At 49.6% G+C, this 20,641-nt stretch overlaps 4 protein-coding genes; 1 reads left to right on the top strand and 3 right to left on the bottom strand.

The window, feature by feature from the left end:
* Positions 1-1,989: 1,989 nt before the first annotated feature.
* RCC_03427 (uncharacterized protein) lies at positions 1,990-2,227 on the bottom strand (the record flags this gene model as incomplete). XM_023768717.1 has 2 exons in its annotated part: positions 1,990-2,034; positions 2,090-2,227. 2 exons carry the CDS (start codon positions 2,225-2,227, stop codon positions 1,990-1,992), a joined length of 183 nt encoding a protein of 60 aa, XP_023624485.1.
* Positions 2,228-3,926: 1,699 nt separating this feature from the next.
* On the bottom strand, positions 3,927-11,403 carry RCC_03426 (uncharacterized protein; the record flags this gene model as incomplete). XM_023768716.1 has 4 exons in its annotated part: positions 3,927-4,501; positions 4,565-10,030; positions 10,096-11,308; positions 11,371-11,403. 4 exons carry the CDS (start codon positions 11,401-11,403, stop codon positions 3,927-3,929), a joined length of 7,287 nt encoding a protein of 2,428 aa, XP_023624484.1.
* A 494-nt stretch (positions 11,404-11,897) lies between these two features.
* Positions 11,898-15,122, bottom strand: RCC_03425 (uncharacterized protein; the record flags this gene model as incomplete). XM_023768715.1 has 2 exons in its annotated part: positions 11,898-15,021; positions 15,076-15,122. The coding sequence occupies 2 exons, from the start codon at positions 15,120-15,122 to the stop codon at positions 11,898-11,900; spliced, it is 3,171 nt and encodes a 1,056-aa protein (XP_023624483.1).
* Positions 15,123-15,512: 390 nt separating this feature from the next.
* RCC_03424 (uncharacterized protein) lies at positions 15,513-20,195 on the top strand (the record flags this gene model as incomplete). The annotated part of the gene is made up of 1 exon (XM_023768714.1): positions 15,513-20,195. The coding sequence occupies one exon, from the start codon at positions 15,513-15,515 to the stop codon at positions 20,193-20,195; it is 4,683 nt and encodes a 1,560-aa protein (XP_023624482.1).
* Between the last annotated feature and the right edge of the window lie 446 nt (positions 20,196-20,641).

Below are 20,641 nucleotides of genomic sequence, written 5' to 3'. Positions count from 1 at the left end.
TAATAGCCTCTAAGAAGTTACTACTAGCACGTAGGGCTGCTTAAGCTTCTAGTAATCGTCTAAGGTAGATTATAGTAGCCGTTCTTACTATTAGTGTAGGAGCAAYACTAGCGTCTAATTTAACTTCTACACCTATACGGAGGTCCTTTTTGTTCGCTATATAGAATAGGCTTAGTTCCCTTATAATATAATACTAACTACTAGTACCCTTCTACGTCTATTTRGCCTAAGTATAGACTARYAATRYATAGTAAGAAGYAGTTAACTTAGCGCTTACGAAYACACCTCTTATTATTCGAATAGCTAAGTTAATCTAGTCCGATATATTACTAGCGCTRTCCTCGTCGCTTCTAAGCCTCTAAGTTTTATCTTCTTRCTTACGGCCCTTCTTATAATATAGGCTTACTCGATACTCGAACGGCTATAGCTCCGAGGGCGGCGACGAGTACTTAGAGCGTAATATCGAYACGGTACGTCTACTTAGCGGTAGCTCCGCTAAAGGCTCTRCTTCTAACACTYRCTAGTTTAACGGACTAGCGATAATAACCGGCTCYRCGATAATAATAGGCTCCTTACCTTTACCCTTCTTCCGCTTCTTCGATAGAGCTACGGCGGCGTTAATAACCTTCGTAGCTTAATAYRCTACATTCGCGCGCTTAGCTAATATRCGCTACTRTTCCTTCTACTTATCCGCCTATAGTTTACGATGTCGCTATAGTTCTACTTCCTTACGCTCTCGTTTAATCCTAGCCTCTTCCTTATCCCTCTATTCTCGGTTACGCTCTCGAAACTCTRCTAACTCCGCCTTAGTRTACTTATAATAGAAGGATTCTAGTTCYACCGTGCCTCCGCGCTTAATTAAGGGYACTAGAGTTACGAAYAATAACTRCTAAGAGCGCTTAGAGCCCTCCGTAATATTACTTAGCCTTACTATTGCCTCTATAGCTAACACTCGAACGTCTAGTTCCTTATCTTTATCTTTATCTAGCACCGGCTCCGGCTCCTTCTTAAAATCCATTAACTTCTAACGTTTTAACCGTAGCTTTATCGCGTTAATTATAGCCTACGCTTTAGGCCTACGCGATATAGAGCGCTATAACCTCCGTAACACCGGCTAAGTAGAAGGAGGGGGTATATAGCCTAGAGAGTCCGGCTAAGGCGTATCTAGTAGTAAAGATAGTCGCTAAGGGCCCTTATTACGCGGTAGTAAAGATAGTAGTAAAGAAGGGCAACGCGACGAGATATTAATAGCCTCTTAGCTCTCGTCTAGTAGCGTAGGCATAGCGAAGACATAAACAACACCTTTTAAGAAGCCTTAGCAACGATACGGTTTAGTATATTAGCCTAATCGAGACGGTTGGGGATGCTAGAGGGCGGTGTAGTACTAATGTTAGTAGTAGGGCCCTCTAGCTTCCCCGCGGAGGTTAACGAAACCGGCTAGGGCAGGTATTAATACTAGCGTTCTAACGCAACTAGAATGTTTCCCCTTTGCTATCTCTCCTCTCTATACGACGAATAAACGCCCTACTATTAGAGAGAAATCCTGCGTGCTAAGGAATACCTAAACGCACGAGAGATTAATTTTATTCACATTTAAAAGCTCGCATCGCAATCTTAAACACTTCGGCGGGCTTTTAATAAAAACGCGCTCCTTCGCACAAGTAGCAGCTCGTTTAATAGGTAGGTTATAAGAACGATAAATAGGCGACTACTATAAAAGGTAGAGTTCTTCGTACTGTTAGAACGAGAAGCGGGTATTCTTAAACCCGCTTAGGGCTCCACAACGGCAGTGCCTTAATAAGAATAGCCAACCCGGCTAAAAGACTTATATGTAGACTTATCGTTTCTGAACTCTTCTGTATAGATCTAGCGGTAGGACTACCCTTATAAGATTAATTATTAAACCTTAAACTTTAACAGATATTTATAATCCGCTATGTTCGCCTCCACTACCTTCTTCAACCTAATAGCAGTTACATTGCTATATCTCTATGTCCACTTCTTAACTATTACCTTAAGATTTGGCGATTTAGGCTGGGATAATATAATCAGCTTCGCCATTACTCTTTAAAATAGCTATTATGCTTACTTTACCACCTTCCGGCCTCTCGATCCTAGTAGAGGAATGAAGAGTGTTCGTAAATCCTCTTACTAATAGGTGCTTTAGAATGTCCTCTTCTAGCGTCCTCTCCCACACATTACTAAAGCCTTCTAGGTCCAGTCTCATTCCTAAACTCTTGCACAAAGCCTCAGTCACATCTTTAGTTCGATAAACCACATCTTCTCTATCGACAACTATAGGTCTTCGATCCTGAGCACTAAAGAGATTAAAGAGGAGCCTCGTCGAGCGAGTAGATTAGTGGAGTTCAAAATCCTCATCCGTTAGGGCGTTCTTAAATCCATACTACGAGAGAACGCGAAAGGAGGAGTCAGTCTGCAGGATCGGGTGACGAATTAGAATGACAGGTGTTAATGTAGAGTAAATGGAGTCCGGGATGTGCGTGGGATTAGACCTGCCAGCTTCTTCCATCGTTATGATGTTCCGGTGTAAGCCGTAGAGGACATCCTCTCGCAGCAGATTAGGAACATGGTCGTTAATGAGCGGGATCCACCCCTGTCATTTTTAGCATTAGCGTACAATGTAGTGACGGCGARAGAGATGTACTCCATGTTAACCCTCTTCAACACGCCACCTCAGTTCTTCGTTCGAACTGTCAAATGTAGCGCTAGTGAGCATAGGTTTTATGCCTTCCCATATTTCTTTCTTCCTTTCCTCGCAACATTCTGCCGGTTTAGCCCAGCGCTCTTCGCCTAGGATTGCGGCGTTCAGGTATGGATGGTAGATAGGATTGAGTCTCGTGTAGGTCGAGAGATAGCGGAAGAAGAGATGCGATCTTGTGCGCATGGCATCGAAAACAAAGATTGGAGATGGTCCGGGCGGTGTGGATGGAGGACTCAGTGGAATTTCCATGGTGTTCGTAAGCTTGTCTGCGCCGATCTTCATGGTGTGCTTTGATGTGAATAATGTTATTATTTGTTTGAACATTTCATGGAGTTGGGAGCGACGATGAACGAGAACCGACATGATGATCACCACATAGGCGAGCATTCTGCGTAGGCGAGGAAGCATTCGCCTGTCATCTTGAGACATATCCAATTCTTTACACCCGGGTTCCGGTGCTTATTGTCCCTTTCGAAAGCTCAGTTTTCGAAAAACATACCTATTCTGATGCTCAACGCTGATGAAAACTCTTAGATCTGCAAATTGCACACTATTACGTCAAAGTCATACCCATTTCTATATGATTTTGGCCACTTTCACTGGTTTCCGAGGCGTCATGTTTTATGACCCTAGCGTCCAAGATCTGGGAATGTCTCAAGAGATAGTAACGCATAACTTTCACAGCGGATGGCTTGTCACTGTGAGACAATAGTTCTGATATTGATCGTAGTAGAGGCTCAGATTTGGTATAAGTCTCGAGATCTTGCGGCTTGTAGTTTGGCCTCCTCAGACTTGATGGAGTATCGTGTCAAAAGCTCATGTCGAATGCATAGATTTTCCAAAACCAAAAGTCACTGTCTCTCCGCTCGATTACAGCACATGATGGCGAGATGTAGATGCCACTTCTAAGAGCCCAGCCTCCGCAAAATCTGTGGAGAAGTACACTAGAAGTAATCTACTCTACATAACAGCGCCGTAATATATTCACCGCGTTGGTGTAGGGGAGTCTCAAGCTACATGTACACGCGCTCGGAACATAAATTTCGATAGAACGTGATAAATGACGGGACAATAGTTATAATGCTTCGTTGTGCTAAAGTACATACCCATGGTTTATTTACATCGATCGTTCTCCAGCAGGCAGACACACTAGACAACGCTCGCAGTAAGACTTGGAAACCTAGCCCTCGCCCTCCCGTAGCAGCTATGCACCCCATGGAAGCCCAGAATACCACAACTTTGGATCAGCAGTTCTCGCCATGTCGACTTCCAAGTCTGGCACCATGGGTGATTCCAGTTCAACTCCATCATCAGCCAGGTCTATATTGATCTTCGTATCAGGTGCATTCGCAATTAAATCCTTCCACTCTTTGAAAAGTTCCCTTGGCGGAGACGTAGAAATAGACCTGAATTCTGCCGCTTCTCGACCACCACCTGTGTTTTCCACAAGGGAAGCGAACATCCCGACTAGATTATCTTTAGAAATGCGCAAGTTCGGATTGTTCCACGCCAAACGAGCCTCTTCTGCTGTGTCGAAGGGGAGAGGCAGTGCTGGATCGAGCTGTGAAATGGGGATTTGAGGCGGGTTGTTTTTGTCGGTCAGAAGGTCGACCTTTGAGGCATCTGCGAGATTGAGGGGAGGGATGCGATCATCTGAAGGTGAGGCTTTCGGTGGCCGCAACGCCACGCCCATGATGTGTTCGATTGTCGAGGGCTCATCTTTTGTGAGTGCTGCTTGACGCCCTGGCAGAGGTAAGTCTGGGTCGGACTCGAAAGAGTCTGWTTGTAACTGGTTAGCGAAATTCATGGATGGAATGGCATGGCATGAAGATCTAAACTCACACTCTCCCCATAAAGCGACTGGAAGCTGCTTTTTCTCCACTTCCATCGTAAAGTTGAGAATATCAGGGCTATCTTTCCGGCRGATGGAGACATTACCACTACTTGGTAGATTGTTCCCCGTTTGCTTACACAACTTGGCATGGACTGGCTGTCCTTGAACCGCACTCTGTGTACCATACTGGATAGAAGAAGCCGCGCCCCGAAATGTGATATGAAAGTGAAATAAGTCACCACGAACGACCCAAGGGTTGGATGTGGCAGCTGCATTCCCGCCTGGGAAATTCTGCGGTTGCGACACCAACCCTGATTCAACAGAGAAAATGTGCTCCTTGTCCTCGTCTTTTCCTTGACAAATCGTGGACCAGAACTGATCCAGAGATCGTGCAGGCTGTGGCTGATAGGCCTTACCAAACTCAACCGACACATCGAATATATGCAGGTCAATGTAAACTGTTCCACCCACAGGGGGCCCGTGTATCTTGACATTGGCGCTGATATCTCCAGTAATGGTATCATGTCCAAAGAGGTAGTCAATGTCGTATGACACATGCACTGAGACCCCAATGTCCCCCTGGAACTGAAATGGCTCAAAGTTTACAAGAAAGTCGGCGTGGGCCTCGAGATACGCGGTGAGAGAATCCATCTCAAAATGTGCCTGTAGTCTAATTCCGGCCATGCACAGTCTTGGCGTAAGCGCAAAGTATGCTCCTCCGGAAATGTACAAATGGTCATCGTACCGCCAAGATATTCCCAAGCGAGAGGCATCAGGATAGTGGGATGGCTTTTTGTACTGTGGATGGTATCCCCCGATTGTGAAAACCCAATCACCTGGATGACCCGAGTTCGGAAACCAATATGCCAGAGCCATTCCGCCAGTGAGGTGGCAAGATGGATGCAAGATGAAGGATCGCGGTGCAAGCTCGCCGCCAACGATGAGTGTTCCCTTGGTAAAGTTGATTTGCGCTGTAAAGAGAAAGTCAACGAACAGCAGAATCTGTTCATCAGGGACGCCCTTCGGCAGCTTCGCTACTGCTTCTGCAAATACGCCAAGTGTAACGGACTCTCCGAGATTGATGGCGACTAGTGCTGAAATATCAACTACCTGGAAGGCTTTAATCTCCAGGCCGGCTGCAAGCCACAAAGCTCCATCTTGTGGTTGAATCCAACCCTGCGATGAGTCTGTCAACGCGTTGAGTTCTTCTAGGGGATCTTTGGCGCTGTTGTCTGAAGTCGTCAGCAGTGGGAATTGTCCCAATTGCGAGATCTCCGGGAAGCGAAGATTGGAGTTGTACCCAAAGCCACCACAGATTCCATTAATCTCGGCAAATTCCAGCTCAATCAATGGGCCATTTAATTTTGCAAAAACGAACATTGTCTTGAACTGTTTACGAGCCGGAGGGGGACCCTTGGCGTCTCCGTACATGCCTGCAGCTAAAAAGTTGTAGGGTGTAATTCCAAGATTGATACCACCAGTGTATAAGTCCATGTCGTTCTTAACGATATGGCGAAAGAGGCCGGCGAGAATCACAGGCGCCTTCTTGTATTCAACTTCGATGCCGCCTATGCTTGCTGAGAGGTGCAGGTTGCTAATGTCACGGAGGTGTCTGGCCTGGGTGTAGTCGACGTGCAGAACAAAGTCTATAAGCCCCAGTGCCAGCGGACCAAAGGCGAGCTTTGCTGTTAGTGTGATCGATAGCACTCTATCGGCAAGAGCCAATCCGAGAGTTGTAATGGTGAGAGCATCGCGCTGTTCTGACACAGATGTTGAAACTTCCTCCCCACCTCCTTCAAGCGTTGGTGTCTTTACTGGTGGCGCTGCAGTGCTGCCGTTGACTGGTGCAGGTAGTTGAGGCGTGGGGACATTTGTCGAGCCAAACGGGTAGTCCAGCAGCACAACGACTGCACCAGCTCTTATGGCAGTGACCATCAGATGACATCCAGCAGTGATGACGGGTGCATTGCTCAGCCCTTGACCTTCAGCAGAGGCCGTGCTCTTATGGCGAAGTGGCTCCTTCTTGCGTGGGAATAGCTTCGTATCTTGTAGGATATCCTTATTCAACAATTCCACGTCTGCCTGACTCATGTCAGCACTTGACCATACAAGATCGATGGCTTCGAACGGCTGCGTCAGCTGTCCYAGCATTCCAACATCTTTGAAATGGAACTCATCTAGAGTGAGCTTCACAACTCGCTTCGTGCTCATCATCTGGGTTTCTGTTGATGCCTGGGCTTTGTCCGGATTCGTGCTGTACTGCTGGATCGTGGCCACAGTGACCTGGAGAGAGTCCATCTCGACTACAAACCCCATGACAAGAGAGCCGGGGTCTTCCACCGCACCAACGGTCGTCCCTTTTCCGGACTTACACACCAGCCCAACGTGGAGGTCCTGCTTGAGCTCAATGGGGATGTTGGTGACGAGATCCGGCAGGTACTGGGCAATCTCTGGTGAAATGTCACCCAGAATAGAACCCAAAGTTGGTGCGGTCGTGGATTTACCCAAAATCAAAGCCTTCTTGGCCTCGCCCAGCACTGCTTCAAAGATCCATCCTTTACTGTCGTGCCGATATTCGAGATCCAGCTCCACGTCTCCCACGAGGATCGATCCACTGAGCATGAGAGATGAGGCTACTCCTTTGTTGTACTGATAGATGATGGACATGTGAGGAATGTATAGGTGTTCCAGTATATTCATGACAGCGTCTTGCTGACCCCCTTTAGGAAACAAGGAATATAGTGCGGCAAGTGCAAGATCGTCTGCCGAAGCAGATAAAGTCCAGTTTTCTGGAGCAGTCGTAGTCTTCGCAGCGTGATCCAGTCGGACAGAAAGACTCGCTGGCCCATAAGAGTAGCTGGGCGTGGTAACACTCTCGCGTGCATGTAGGGTCACCCGTCCCTCCAAGTGTAAATTGAACCCAGCCGGATCGGGACCTTGCGCTCTACGAAATTCGGCGAACAGATTCAAGGATTCCAATGCTATCGCAGGCACAGCGTCTGCGCTTCCAGGCTCATCACAAAAGACCTGCGCAGACATTATTGTGTGCTTGTCGCTGATCTCAAGCACAGCGTCGTATATTTCAGTGGGAAGCCATGCCGGAATTTGCTGACTGTCAATGGTTTCACTGTCGCTCGATTCATTGCCATGGCGAGGTCGGAGATATTTGAGCGAGAAATGGTCTATCGGGGTGGCACATGTCGGCGCCCTGACTCTCAGCGGATCATACGTCGGCCATATCCATGGGGCGGGATAATCAGCGGGCACTTGCCTGATGGGAAACAGATACTTGGGTAGCATATCGTGAGGCCAGATCTCAGCTCTGAAGCTGGTTTGCAGCGGAGACCATGTAAAGCTGACCAGGAGAGGAACCTGGCTGTTCTTGGGAGCCCCAAGATCGAGATGAATTTCGAATTCGAAGCGAAGCTGCTGCAAAGATTTGTCTTGGCCGATTTGCAGGGAGAATTGCCTCAGCTTCAATGGATTCTTAGAAACAAGATCATTGACGAAAGAATCGAGAACCGAGCTATCGACCATGCCCTGTGTCCTTTTATTAACCCAAGTAAGCATGTCGACGATTGGATCCGCTGTGCCATCCCACCGCAGAGACACATCGAGTCCGGTAGTGCCACATCGGATCGAGGCCGAAAAATCTTGCGCGCTCGAATTTCCAAGCCCGATCTTGGCCGTGTATGTTATGCYGGATTCCACCTTGTATACGTGTGATGAATCCGATTGAGCAAACAAACGTCGCGCATCCTTGTAAGCTATGACTCTGATATCCGAAATTTGAATGTCAGGGAGATGTTCCATGATCCAGGGTTCCACACGTGATCCGCCGACTTCACGCAGATGAAGTCGAATGATCGTGCTATAGTTCTGGTCTGGTCGGATCCAGATGGCGTTCGATGCAAGTCGACGTAGGACAGCAGTTTGCGAAGCATCGGCATCCTGGGTCACTCGCAGGGTGACCTTGTCAAGTGCAGATACYATCCAACCTAGAGGTAGGTCGAGGAAGGTGCAGAGATGGCCGAGACCGATAGAAGCCGAAGGCTGCTGCTCAAGGGCCAGTACGAGAGCTCCGAGTCCAACAGAGTATCCAGTGTCACCAATAGTCCCACTTGCAGTGTCAGGGGTGAAGTTCAGCGTCTTGGCCAGATGTGATGCCATGGAGGAGAATGTGAGGGCAATCGCACCGTTCGATTGATCGTTCTTAGCCAGATTCAGAGACACGGTCCAATGTACAATATTCGCATCGTTCCGACTACCAGTACTATCAGATCTATGACTGGTAATCAACAGGGACAGGTGGATGGCTGTCGCTCCAATGGATTCGGATAGCCAGCGACTGAAGCCAGTGGTTTTGGATAGGGTGACTGTTGGTGTTTGACCTGGCGAGACTGTCAGATCTTTGTCAAGGCCAACAAAGGAAGGGGCTAGAGCGGCCAGGAACTCGTCCAGCGGGTCATCTGTCGACAGAAGAAGAGTGCCATTCGTAGACCGATAGTGGGACGCAGCAAGGAAACTGACTGTTGACGTCGTCGTAGCTGTGCTCGCGTCGAAGGCGCTCGCACCAACCATAGGTGTAGCGTTCACGCGCATCGGCACGAAAAGCATTCCAGTTCGGGCTCCCCCCGTCGCGCCACTTGGAGCTTCTTCCAAATTGTCCTCTCCCTCCATTTTCTCCTCTTCCACCTCCGCCTCGGTCTTCTGTCTCTTATGTGATGTATTCGATGATTTCGATTCGACTACATGGTTCTCCTCCATAGGAACCTTGCTCGGATTGTATAATCTGCCAGCTCTACTCTGTCCCCTCGGATGCCATTCAATCTCATCGACACTGTTTTCGCGTTTGTCTCTGTACACCCTCGTCGTCCTTCTGGGGCTCAACCACACACCGAGTCGAAAGATGAGGATAGTTCCGTCACTAATGTCGTCCCGATGCTTGATCCATAATTGCGACAGACGAGATGAGCCATCCAGGTAATTGCCAGAAGCGTCGACTGAATTATCGGCAAGATCTGTGAATGTAACATCGGACATGGCTTGCCACAGGGTCCCGAACAAGCGYATGAAGAAGGGCAGAAGCTCCTGCAAAGCCTTCCTTTTGATTACCCTCCCATTTTCGAATATGGCGCCCTTTTCGTACCCATGCTTGATCATGATCTGGTCATACTCCGCTAGGATATCTGGCGATGCAGCAGGAACGGGCTCATCGCCGAGAAGTGTGCGATACTCCTGGTACCAGCTAGTCAGAACATCACGGAATGGCTTATTGTAGAATGCAGAAGGATTGAATCGGTCCGACATTGCCTCAATTTGTGCCATCTCAGGATCTTCTGCGTTGGGATTTTTGGGGGGAATAATTGTCCAGTACGGATAGCATGTGCTCCAAAAAAACGCCTCTGGGCCTCGCTGTTGCTTGTAGATCTGCTGATTGTAGTGTAGGGCTAACAGTGCCAACCTCGTCCAGTCTGTCATAGTCTTCAGCGCCCAAAGCACACAGTGATCATATCATTGAACATTGGGCTCGACTTACGGGGATGCTTGTTGGTTTTTCCGGAGGAAAAGACGATTTTACCTGGGTTCATTCTCTTGATGAAGATTGGCTGCAGTGTCATCTCAGAGCCATGATGTCCGGCCTTGAGAACGGATACAGTATTGACCTCTTCCAAGAAAGGCAAAAGTCTTGTTTCGACGTATCCTTCTGCATCCCCTCCAGTGTACAGCGATACACGTGGCTTCGCTCCAATCTTGATGGGTGGCCAAGCTATGATGAAAGCAAGAGACATCGCGTTTGTCTTGTTATTCTCGCTGTTATCGAACTTGATGGACGCATCCGGAGAAGCGTTGTCAAACTTGTCTATCGCAGTGTTAGGACGACCGATGACTTGTCGTGCTGCCGCCACACAATACATCCCTGGCTGACCAGGAACTGCACCATGTGCTTTTAGAAGTGACGAAAGAGTCTTGACACTGGTCCAAGGAGAAGCTCTGTCGGCATTGTCACCTGCAAAAATCTTGGATGTGAATATCTCACGCCCGATGAGGTTGATAGCGTCATAAACAACCCTGCAAGCTGGCACATACATGTCCCGCCTCGCCGACATGCGACTGGGACCAGCGGGAAAACTTCCCGCGTTTATAGACACTGTATTTGTACGATACTCGAGCTGGACATCCCAATGAGGCTTGCCCTGAGGAGCACCGTTGTATTTCTCGTCTTCGGGAGTTTCTGGTTCTTTGCCCCGTTCAGCCCCGGGCACAAAATTTTGCGACTGTGACGATTCCCAGACCGGACAGTAGAGCGTCGTCTGTAGCTCCCCATTTCGGCCATATTTGAGATAGTTGGACTGGATTTTCTTCAGGTCCACGGGCTTAGGAGGCATATCCTCTGGCTTGCTCTCTTTGTCTTGTTTCCAGGCGTCGTACAATTCAAACACGGCGTCCGCGGCTACCGTGTACTGCGATGCTAAGTCACGTTGTAGTAGATCGATCATACCCCTCCAATGATCTCGATCCCAGTGTGTGATCACCAGTGAATGAAATTGTAGGGGAACACCAACTATGGTGGATGTATTTGTGTATCTCGCACCTATGTCAGTCAGAGTCTGGCTGATGTAGTGCTGCGAATTCGTTATTTCGCCTCCATCCATTAGTACAGCATGAATGACTTCGCCTCGAACATCGTCAGTGGCTCCTGGGTTTTTGGCCAGAATGTGTACAGAGCAGTCTCCAGCCCCAACGTTCACCTGCGGCCAGGCGGTGTCAATGGAGAATGCACAGTGCAGCACGTTCTTGCATATCAGCTTACCTGATAGGTGTCGACGACAAAAGTGTCCGGCATGTCTGCTTTCCAGGAGATATTACTTGCTGCCAATCGTTTTTTCTCCTTGCCTCGTCATGGGGAGCAGATATCGTGCTCAAGAGATGCGAAAGAGGTAGTTCTGTGGACACGCCTGTACAAAGAGCAAGACGACGTGGCCATGCGCAATGTTAATGCAAGCCGACGCCATGAGCTCGCAGGTGGCTAGCTGAAGGGACATTTGTGGCGTGACCATGTGTTGCAGAATCCCGCGTCAGACTCACATTCAGTTCGCCACAATCAATCCACGTTACTAGCAGAGCGAATGGAATGAGAGGTCAAGCGAAACGGCAGCACTAGCAGCGCCCGTTCATGTGTGCCTGCGAGACCATCACATCGCCTGACTTGAACGCACAAAATGGCAAGTTGAGGCGACGAAGCTCCGGAGATTTCAAGTAGACAAGCTTGATCTTGGCAGAGAACTGTCTGACACGTGACAAATAAAATATTCTATCCTTGCCCGCATCCAACACAATTCAAGGCCACGCCTCACCCTGGGCAACAGCTTCCTTGACGACGGTGAAAGTATCGTGACCTCCGTAGTATTCCCAAGGGTTGTTTCCAAGCATTCGTGCATCGTACGAACACGCAATGGTCACAATACCGCGGCCTGTAATGTTCGCGACAGGACTGAGCACAAAGCTTGGGTGGTCGTCGAGCTCGCGCACTACTCCTGATGCCTCAGACGGCGAGTCATGGGTGGATATTACGAGGCGTAGGGAATCTCGTTTCTGCAGATCGGGCACGACTACGCTGGCCTTCCAGCTCACGGATTTCGACAGGAGCCTCACACGAGGGGCATCTGACGCTTGCATGAAGAGATCAGTCTCTCCGGGACCGGTTGGGATCGTCAGAACCATCTGGAAGGCCGACGTGAATTTGTTGCCCCCATTCAGTGGCAGTGCAAACACAAGGTCCAGGGCGGAGGGGTGCGATGACGGGATTGCCTTGTGAGGTGTGAGAACCGGCCAGACAGAAGCATTGACGATACCAGATGCGTTRATGGCGTCTTTCATGATGATCGTCTGTGCTGCAGCTCCAAGCGGCCCAGCTCTTGCAACTACGGGCTTTGGATCTGTAGGTACTCGATGCACAACCGGCGCTGCCACCGGTTCTGGCTTGGGTAGTACAGAGCCACCATTGTGGTCTCTGTTTCGTTCTGCTGGTATGGGAATTGATCTTGTTGGCGTGGCGGCTTGGTTAGGCGCGGAGTTTACACAAGAAGTTGCGCTGATTACCAGATCAAAAACATTGTCATTGAGCTGCAATGCCAACGCTGCGGAACCGATTTGTCCGTCAGACTCAGCATTCAGCAAGTCGGACCCGGGCATCTGTGAATGCAGTACCGTTGAGCAGGCTTTAGATAAGTGGTCTGGTATCAGGCTACGGGTCTTCCAGTTGTAAATGGGTGGCAAGTCAGTCTTTCCGGCACAGCTACCACTACGAGTGCCATCGGTGTTGTTCCAGGTTGCAGGCCAATGTTTGTACTTTTCCTGCAAATTCGCCTCCGAAGACTCGAGACCAAAAATTGCGGACTCTACCTTCGCATCTGTCAAAGTGGCCAAGGAGAATCGTTGTTGATGCGGAGGTTGGGACAAAACAATCGCCTTGTCGCTTCCCGAGCTGAAGTCAGGATCCTCAACATACTTGGAGCACAAAATCAGCCGCATTTCATTCCCAAGCTTCGTACTAGAGAGGAAGGTCTCCTTTGCACCGCGAATCGACACAATCAGCTCCTGATTCTCGCTCATCTGTTCGCTACGAATGAGCATGCCCCATCGCGCTATCCGCTTCTCCGAGGCAAGCATGATGTTGAGCTCCTTTTTGATGACTGTTCGAGCGATATCGTCATCATCATAATGATTGCCTACGCTGAGGGCCCCATCAAGAACAGCGTCGGTCCAGGTATCATCAATGTAAAAGGTCCGAACAGACTCGTGCGGAAGCATACGCAGGTCAGGGATAAGATAATATGGAGGGATATCCTGAAGTCTGAGTGTGCTCAGAACCCATTGGGAAATGGTGTGCATATCAGCCTGATGATGATCTCGCAGCTGTCCCGCAAAGCTCTTTAGGTTCTGGTCAAATTTCGAGCGCATAATTTCGCTGAACCAAGACACTTCCTGACGAAGAGACATGGCTACGAGCCCACTCGCAGATCTCCAGCGACCATTAAGGGCCATGTCCTTCATTGTCTTGACAGCTTCGGATATCTCTGATGCCACTTTGTTCATTTGATGCACAAGATCTGCCTTGGACATGAACGCAGTATCGACTTCTTTTTTCGCCTGAGTAAGGGCCGACTTGTGCATCTCTGCGCGGATGCGCACCAGTRCCTGGGCCAACGCCTGATCTGCCAAAGCCAAGGTACGACCGAGATTCCAAGCCATGCTATATGTCAAGTCCATGATACCGGCCTCTCGATCGAGGATTTGCAGACTATACCCGTCATTGCTTGGCCCCCGACTACGATTTGTGGGCCTGTACGGAGAAAAGCAGCCTCGTACAATCCCCATTGTAGATTCTCCAGTCTGCACTATAGATCGGATAATAGTGTAGCCACTTTTGATTCGCGCATCAAGCCAATCCCTATCCCCGCCGCCAGGGGTCCCAAGCACTTCTAGGATTTGCTTTGGGCTGTAGGTGAGTGGCAGTATGTTCTTGGCTAATTCCTTCATGGTGTCTTGGAAGCGAGCATGGGATTCTGGAACACACCAATATGTCCAGCTATGGAGGCTGATTAGAGTAAACGCATCTGGACCCGAATTTAAATGAAGCTCATCCAGAGCATCTAGTGAGATAACATGGACCACCATCTTGCGAGGAGCATCCAGCTTGGTTGATCCCGTACGGTGGCAGACTAGGGTGCTCACGGTCYCCTGGACTACGTCTGACGAAGCGGCGTCTCTCGACCCTGTGGTGTTGACATGTCTAAGGTGGGCAAGATGTGCATAACGCTCAACATTCGGTGGTTTCCCCTCAGCAGGACTGCTCCAGGATGTTGCCGCACCATCGTGATCTCCAAACAGGGTCACAGCAACTTCTCTTGTCAGAAGGATCGTTCGTAATAATGCATCGCTTTCGTTCTCGTCCATGGCTGCACCTTTTAGTGCCACTTGCATCCCTCCGGAGGCTTTAAGGTCCATAAGCTCGGCGAAAGTGAGACTCAAAGCTCCAGTTGAAGACAATGCCAATGGGTCTGCCTTTGGCTTCGCACTATTCGTGCCGATTCTGGCCGTGCGAGAAGTGGCCACACGTGCAAGACTCTGTATGTGGCTTGGTTGCAATTGCAACTCCGCCATTTCGAAGCTGACAAGTCCCAGCCAGGGTGTTCTTCGTTGCGGACTGGGATCCGCGGCGAACGATGGCCTTGCCCATGGAAGAAAGGGGTTTCGAAAAGAAATGTGTGGCAAGATATTCGCATGCTCAGAGGTGCCAGCGAGTGGGTAGTAGCTGTGGATATCTGAAGGCCCAAGTGACTGCGCTGGGCCGACGACCTCGAAAGCCCTGGATGAGTGCAACTTCTTGCTCCCGAAGTCCTGCTTGATGTTGATTTCATAATTGCCAGGGTTCAATGTCGGCTTGATGTTCGAATACACCCTTGCAGGACCATTAGTCTATCTAAAAGTCATCATGTGAAGCACTGCAACTTACTGAAGACTGCCTGGCTCAATCGGCGACAGTGTGATAGCGTACGCCATTATTGCAGCTGATTCTGTGTCGTTGTCCTGAAGAAAGCTATAGAATGGTGTTTCCGAGCAATGCAGAAGCTGGGGCTGTCTTTTGACTGAGCTGCTCTGGAGATATAAGCGAGCCGCTATGGTAAGTATAGGCGAACATTGCTTGCATGGAGTGGCGTCGCTGGCACAAGCTGAGCAAACGCCACGTGCATGTACCAACCAATTGATCTAGGTTCCATGCTTCCCCACGAGTGAGCCCGCAGGCCTGGGCCAGGGAGGTGATCGCGATTGATTGTACCCACGTATCGCTGTGCACTGCGATGACTTCGCACCTTGCTCGTTCACCACCTTTTCGTAACTCTCAATCATTGACGAAAACAACAAGCTGAAGAGATTTATTTCAAGTCCAACATGCCAGATCCAGCGCCTCCACTCGACGATGCCGACCTGCCTGAAGAAGACGATATCAAGGCAATCTGTGTACCGGTCAAGCTCGATGCTTTCGTATTCAACAAGGCCATCTTCGAAGGCCAGTCACGCGTGGCTCCTTTGTCTAAACCAGRGTATGGAAACTTTGCTTCTGCGAGCAGCACACCTCGACACGATGTGGTACCCCCATTGGATCTAAGTTTGTCTACTCCCTCGACAATAAATCCGCGACTTTACGATCTTGTTACTGGTGAGCTAAGAACAGACCGCTTTGGTGTATATCTCTCTTGGTGCATTCCTCGCCCGTTTCGTGCTGGATTTGTAGCAACGGCCTCTGGAGCAGGGCGTCAAACAGACCTTACGCAGTCGATTCTACCTACGCAACCCTCTGTCAAAGACTCTGACCAGACATCAGCACAGTATATCGCTGTGCCTAATCGGTGGATCATAGTGCGACAGCTGTCCAGTATTGCGACTAGCCCAGGAGTTGCGACTAGCCCGGGAGGCACCGACGCTTCGACAAGAGTGTTCATCGTGGAGTCTGATTTGCTTCGCTCTCACGACCAATTCRCCATTTTTGAAGACGTGGAAAACGAATTCACGCCATTTCTCGATGGAAGTCGTCCTCTTCATCAGCAAGGTAATGCCTTCCTTGGTGCGGTCCGTGAGGGTGGACAAGGGCTCGGCATAGCCGATAAAGATGTCAAAAGACAGGTCCCTCTCACTGTCGTTGGTGCCTCAAATCCATTATTTGCAGATTACCAACCGCACCACGCCGGCGTCTTTAGCCTGCACGACGACATGCATGACGTCGGCTCGGCAACCGTCTCGTATTTCTTGATGGGTTACTACGGACGTGTAAGCGCAACACAGGGACCTCAAGACCCAATGCAGAGTTTTGGAAAGATTGGCCAGTTCGTCTCCGACAAAGACCTCCTGTCGACTTTCAAGATGCAGTTGCAGAAACCTGGCTCGAATGATGAAAACCACCCCGAGGATATTCGGAACTTGAAGCTTTGCAAATGGAAAAAGACTGGCGATGGTCCGGCACAGGCTTTCACAATTTGTCATGGAGCACTCTATCATGTCGAGTATGACAAAGAAAAAGCACCCGAAATTGGAAAGTGGCCTGCTGAGATTGCAATGACAGCTCTGCGCGAATCCAGCCCAGTTGCTGTCGGTGCAACATCAATAGATGCACTTATTGCACTGATGCGAGCCGCTGCCGACAATCTGACCAACGGGGAGAATCAAAAGGCCGCATTCGCGTTGATCAAGAAAGTGCAATGTTATCTTGTTCGGCCGTCAGACGATGTGGACTCACAACTCGAAGCTGCGGAATTGCTCGACACGCACAACTTCAAGCCGGCCAAGAATGGCACTGTGTGGCATCTCAGACGCGATACAGCGGCGACAGCTAACACCAAACAAGCCCTACCTTCCAGTCAAACTCTCAGGGCTTTGGCAGGTCTCAACAACACCCAAGCATTGTTGGATCAGCTCGAGCGCGAAAAGACGCATCTTCAGCATCTACTCTTCTGTCTCTACTGGAAGGGTCTTTCTTTGAAGGCTGCTGCCACTACTCTATCCAGCGAAACCGTGCAAGGTATACAAACGTCGAGGCAGGCACTAGTGGACAGGATCAAAGCTATCAATCTTACCGTAAACACACAATCTCCACAAAGTCTCGCAGCAGAAGCCAAAGCAGCAAATCTTGAGGCTGGCATTGCGCCATCTTTCTACATGCAAAAAGACCCCGTGGTTGCTTTCGCTGGACTCCCCACTGGCTGGCCAACCGACTGGGACGACGATGTCCATGTTCGTTTTAAGCGCATGTCTAGAAAGGGGCGCGATATGGAAAATCCCGTGCCTCGCCGATATGCATGGCAGTATGACGACGTCGATGAGGCAAAAATATCGAGTGATCTCGCATACATCAGCGGATATCAAAAATTGCTTGAGAAGGCTGTGTATTGGGACGATGGGAGACATCCCTTGATCGAGGAGGCCTTGGATGCGATGTACACGGACAAATCTATCGCCGCTGCAATCTCGAGATTGCGTGGCTACCAATGGGAATTTGATGAGTATTTCGATCGTCGCAACTACCAAATAGTGAGCACCTTTGACGAACCGAACGAGAGACTAGGCCATAGGGCACATCTCTACCTTGTGCCTCAATATGACGAAATGAGAGGGAGACTGGGACTGGGACTGGACTGGACTCCGATGATGAGAGCCGTGGTAAGCGCTCTTCGACGACTGCAGCTTGGTGGGATCCCTCCTCTGGCTACTCGTGATGTACTTGAGCATAACACATTCCCCCAAGTCTGGGACGAAATATCTCGAAACTCTAATCCCCCGAATCGTGACCTTGCTGATTATGGGACTTTCGTCAAGGGGATCCAATACAGTAGTGACAAGTTCGGTAACACGGGCATGGATTGGTTGAAGACCGATTCTTATGACCCGTGGGATTTGAGGAAAAGGTTGCAGCACTTACCAAACAATCACGATGTCACCCAAAAGTTGGAAAACGCCGTCAAAGAATCCGGGAATCCTGACATTGAGCATGTCTTTAAAGACCTCTTCCTAGAGTGGATGTGCTTGAACAGTGGACTAGACTTTGGACGAATTACATCTCACTACCACAATGTGCATGATATATGGCTGACACAGGCGTTTTTTCCAATATACGTGGAGTGGGAGCTGGAGTACTACCACATCCCATTCACTAGCTGGACATTCGRACCTTCGGGCAAAGAGAAGCGCATACGCTATAGCATCAAATCAGGGATTGACTTGTCCAAGGACCCCAAAGCAAAAGATGATTTGCACATCRTCTCTGGCAGAAGTTTCGTGCTCCCAAACGTAGCTTCACAGATCAGGTCGATGATCCAAAGGCTTTTGGATGCTGTCAACCCCAATGATCTTGATCCAGCGTTCAAAGCTGATGATATGTGGAACGTGCTTTCCAACCTGCTCTTTATGTCGTCGGCCATGACTGGGTTCAATGATCATTTGGCAACGCTACAAGCAGGATTGCATCTGAAGCCTCTCAAGCGCGAGCAAGGACAAAAGCCTTCCACAGCCGCTGGATCTGAAGCTCCCGTGGCCGATCTTGGATTTACTGAGGAAGTCATGGCCTTGATGGGCACTGCAACTGGACGAACTCCTTTCTCGGAACTGAACGGAGGTCCATTGACCGAGTTCTCTGCTTTCAAGCCGGTCACTCACGGGCAAGCTCGATTCTCAAAGTTGTCCATTGTAGACAAATTTGGACAGGTAGTACCATGCTTGGACCCGGCCCATCGTGCTCCAGAGGACATGGTCAATCATGGTATTGATCCCATCACAAGCGAGTACATGTTCTGTGAGCCCCTAGGTCCTGATAGTGAAGGACACTTTCGCCCAAATACCGTCCTTGATCAAGAAGCTGGGCGCTGCGAGTTCTTTCAAATTCCACCCCGAATCAATCAAGATGCGCGGTGGAACGCTCATTATCTCATGCGTCAGGGCTCTACATGGAGACCCTGCAGCGAGTGGGAAAATCCCATCATCTGTCTACTCGTCATCAATTACATGGACAAATCCCTCCAGTTGTTCCATGCGACTGGCGACTTCGCCGCAGAATACGCACTCGGAAGTAAGACAGGCGGTGCAGGTATTCGGCTGCGACCATTTGCTCCCAAACCCGTCTCGAATCCACAAATGGCATCTTTGATGTCTCATCTTGCGCAGCGAGATTATCTCGTGGAAGTTTACAGCATGATTGAGGAAGCCGTGGGTAATCTACCACACGCGCCTGGAAGCTACGCAGATGCTTTGCCTGCTGTCCTGGGTCGACCGATTGCATTCACCTACGCGGGCTGGAGCCTCGAGTTAGCCACGCCACCATACGCGTCTCATGCTTTTGGAGATGCGACGAAACAAGTCCACAGTGTGGAAGATTATCGCTTTCCGTTAAAACTAGGCGACAAAGATGCCGCCTACGACGGCCTGATCGGGTACTGTCCCATTCCCCGCGACTCTACAATGCCCACATATTCGACGATACAAACCCACTTTGGCGCCAAAACAAAAAGCAAACATCTCGTCCCGGCATCCGACTCCGTATCCACAACTATCCAACCCTATTACATCCAAGCAAACTCCAGCACCTCAACCCCCGACTCCATCGCAGAACAACACAACACCTCCCTCACAAAATTCGCCCTCTTCGTAGACCTCTTCACGCCAGTAAACGCCTACTCGGGAATCTTGCCGGTGAAACAACTCCATCTCCCCTCCTGGACWATGGAACAAATACTCAGACAGATGACGGGATTCTACGCCGTGGGCCCACTCCTCGTTCCTGATGATGTGCTACCCCAACATTACGGTGAGAACAACCCGTTGCCGAAAGATTTCCCAGAACCGGAACATCGGAGCGTGCAGATTCCGCATGATAGGCAGGCAGACCTGGTTTGGATGCAGCCTAGTTACGGAGCTGGGCCACAGACGAAAGGGTTCGAGGGGGGTAGTGGGGGGGACGGAGAAACATTTTATGAGGTAATGGGGTTGGGCGGTATTGATGGGATGTTGGGGGAGAGGAAAGGGGTTTTGAGCGCTGTCGAGGGATATCTGCAGGTGAAGAAGAAGAAGATGGAGGATTTAGAGGGGTAAGACTTTTAAAGAGGGGAGATGCGAGTAAAAGAGGTGGTGAAGACCGCTACAGAAAGTTTCCACTACATAGCAAAGGACCGCGCGCTGATRGGCTATACTACTGCCCGTTTTCAACAAATACCAACTGCCAACATAATACTTTAAAGCTTAAGAGCAACTATAAGGAATGCATTAGCTCCTACCTAATGCCGTTCCGCTACAGGGTCGAGGGCTACTCCGAGCAAAAGTTCTTCCTCTATAGCCTCTCTCCTACGCTATAGGAGAGGCGCATAGTATATACGGTAACTTACTAGTAGACCTATACTAAGTTCCTACTACTAAGCACTTCGTTATAGGATCGATTTTAATAGAGCCGAAGGTGTGGTTCGGAGTAATACGGCATATATTAGAGCTCTTAAGGACACCTAGAAGAACATAGCTTTACTCTAGGAGAGCATATTTCTAGA

The sequence above is a fragment of the Ramularia collo-cygni genome, assembly GCF_900074925.1.
Source record: "Ramularia collo-cygni strain URUG2 genome assembly, contig: RCC_scaffold04, whole genome shotgun sequence".
In the NCBI taxonomy this organism is placed as follows: domain Eukaryota; kingdom Fungi; phylum Ascomycota; class Dothideomycetes; order Mycosphaerellales; family Mycosphaerellaceae; genus Ramularia; species Ramularia collo-cygni.
Note: the sequence above shows the minus strand (reverse complement) of the source record. Positions and strands in the feature narration are given on the sequence as shown.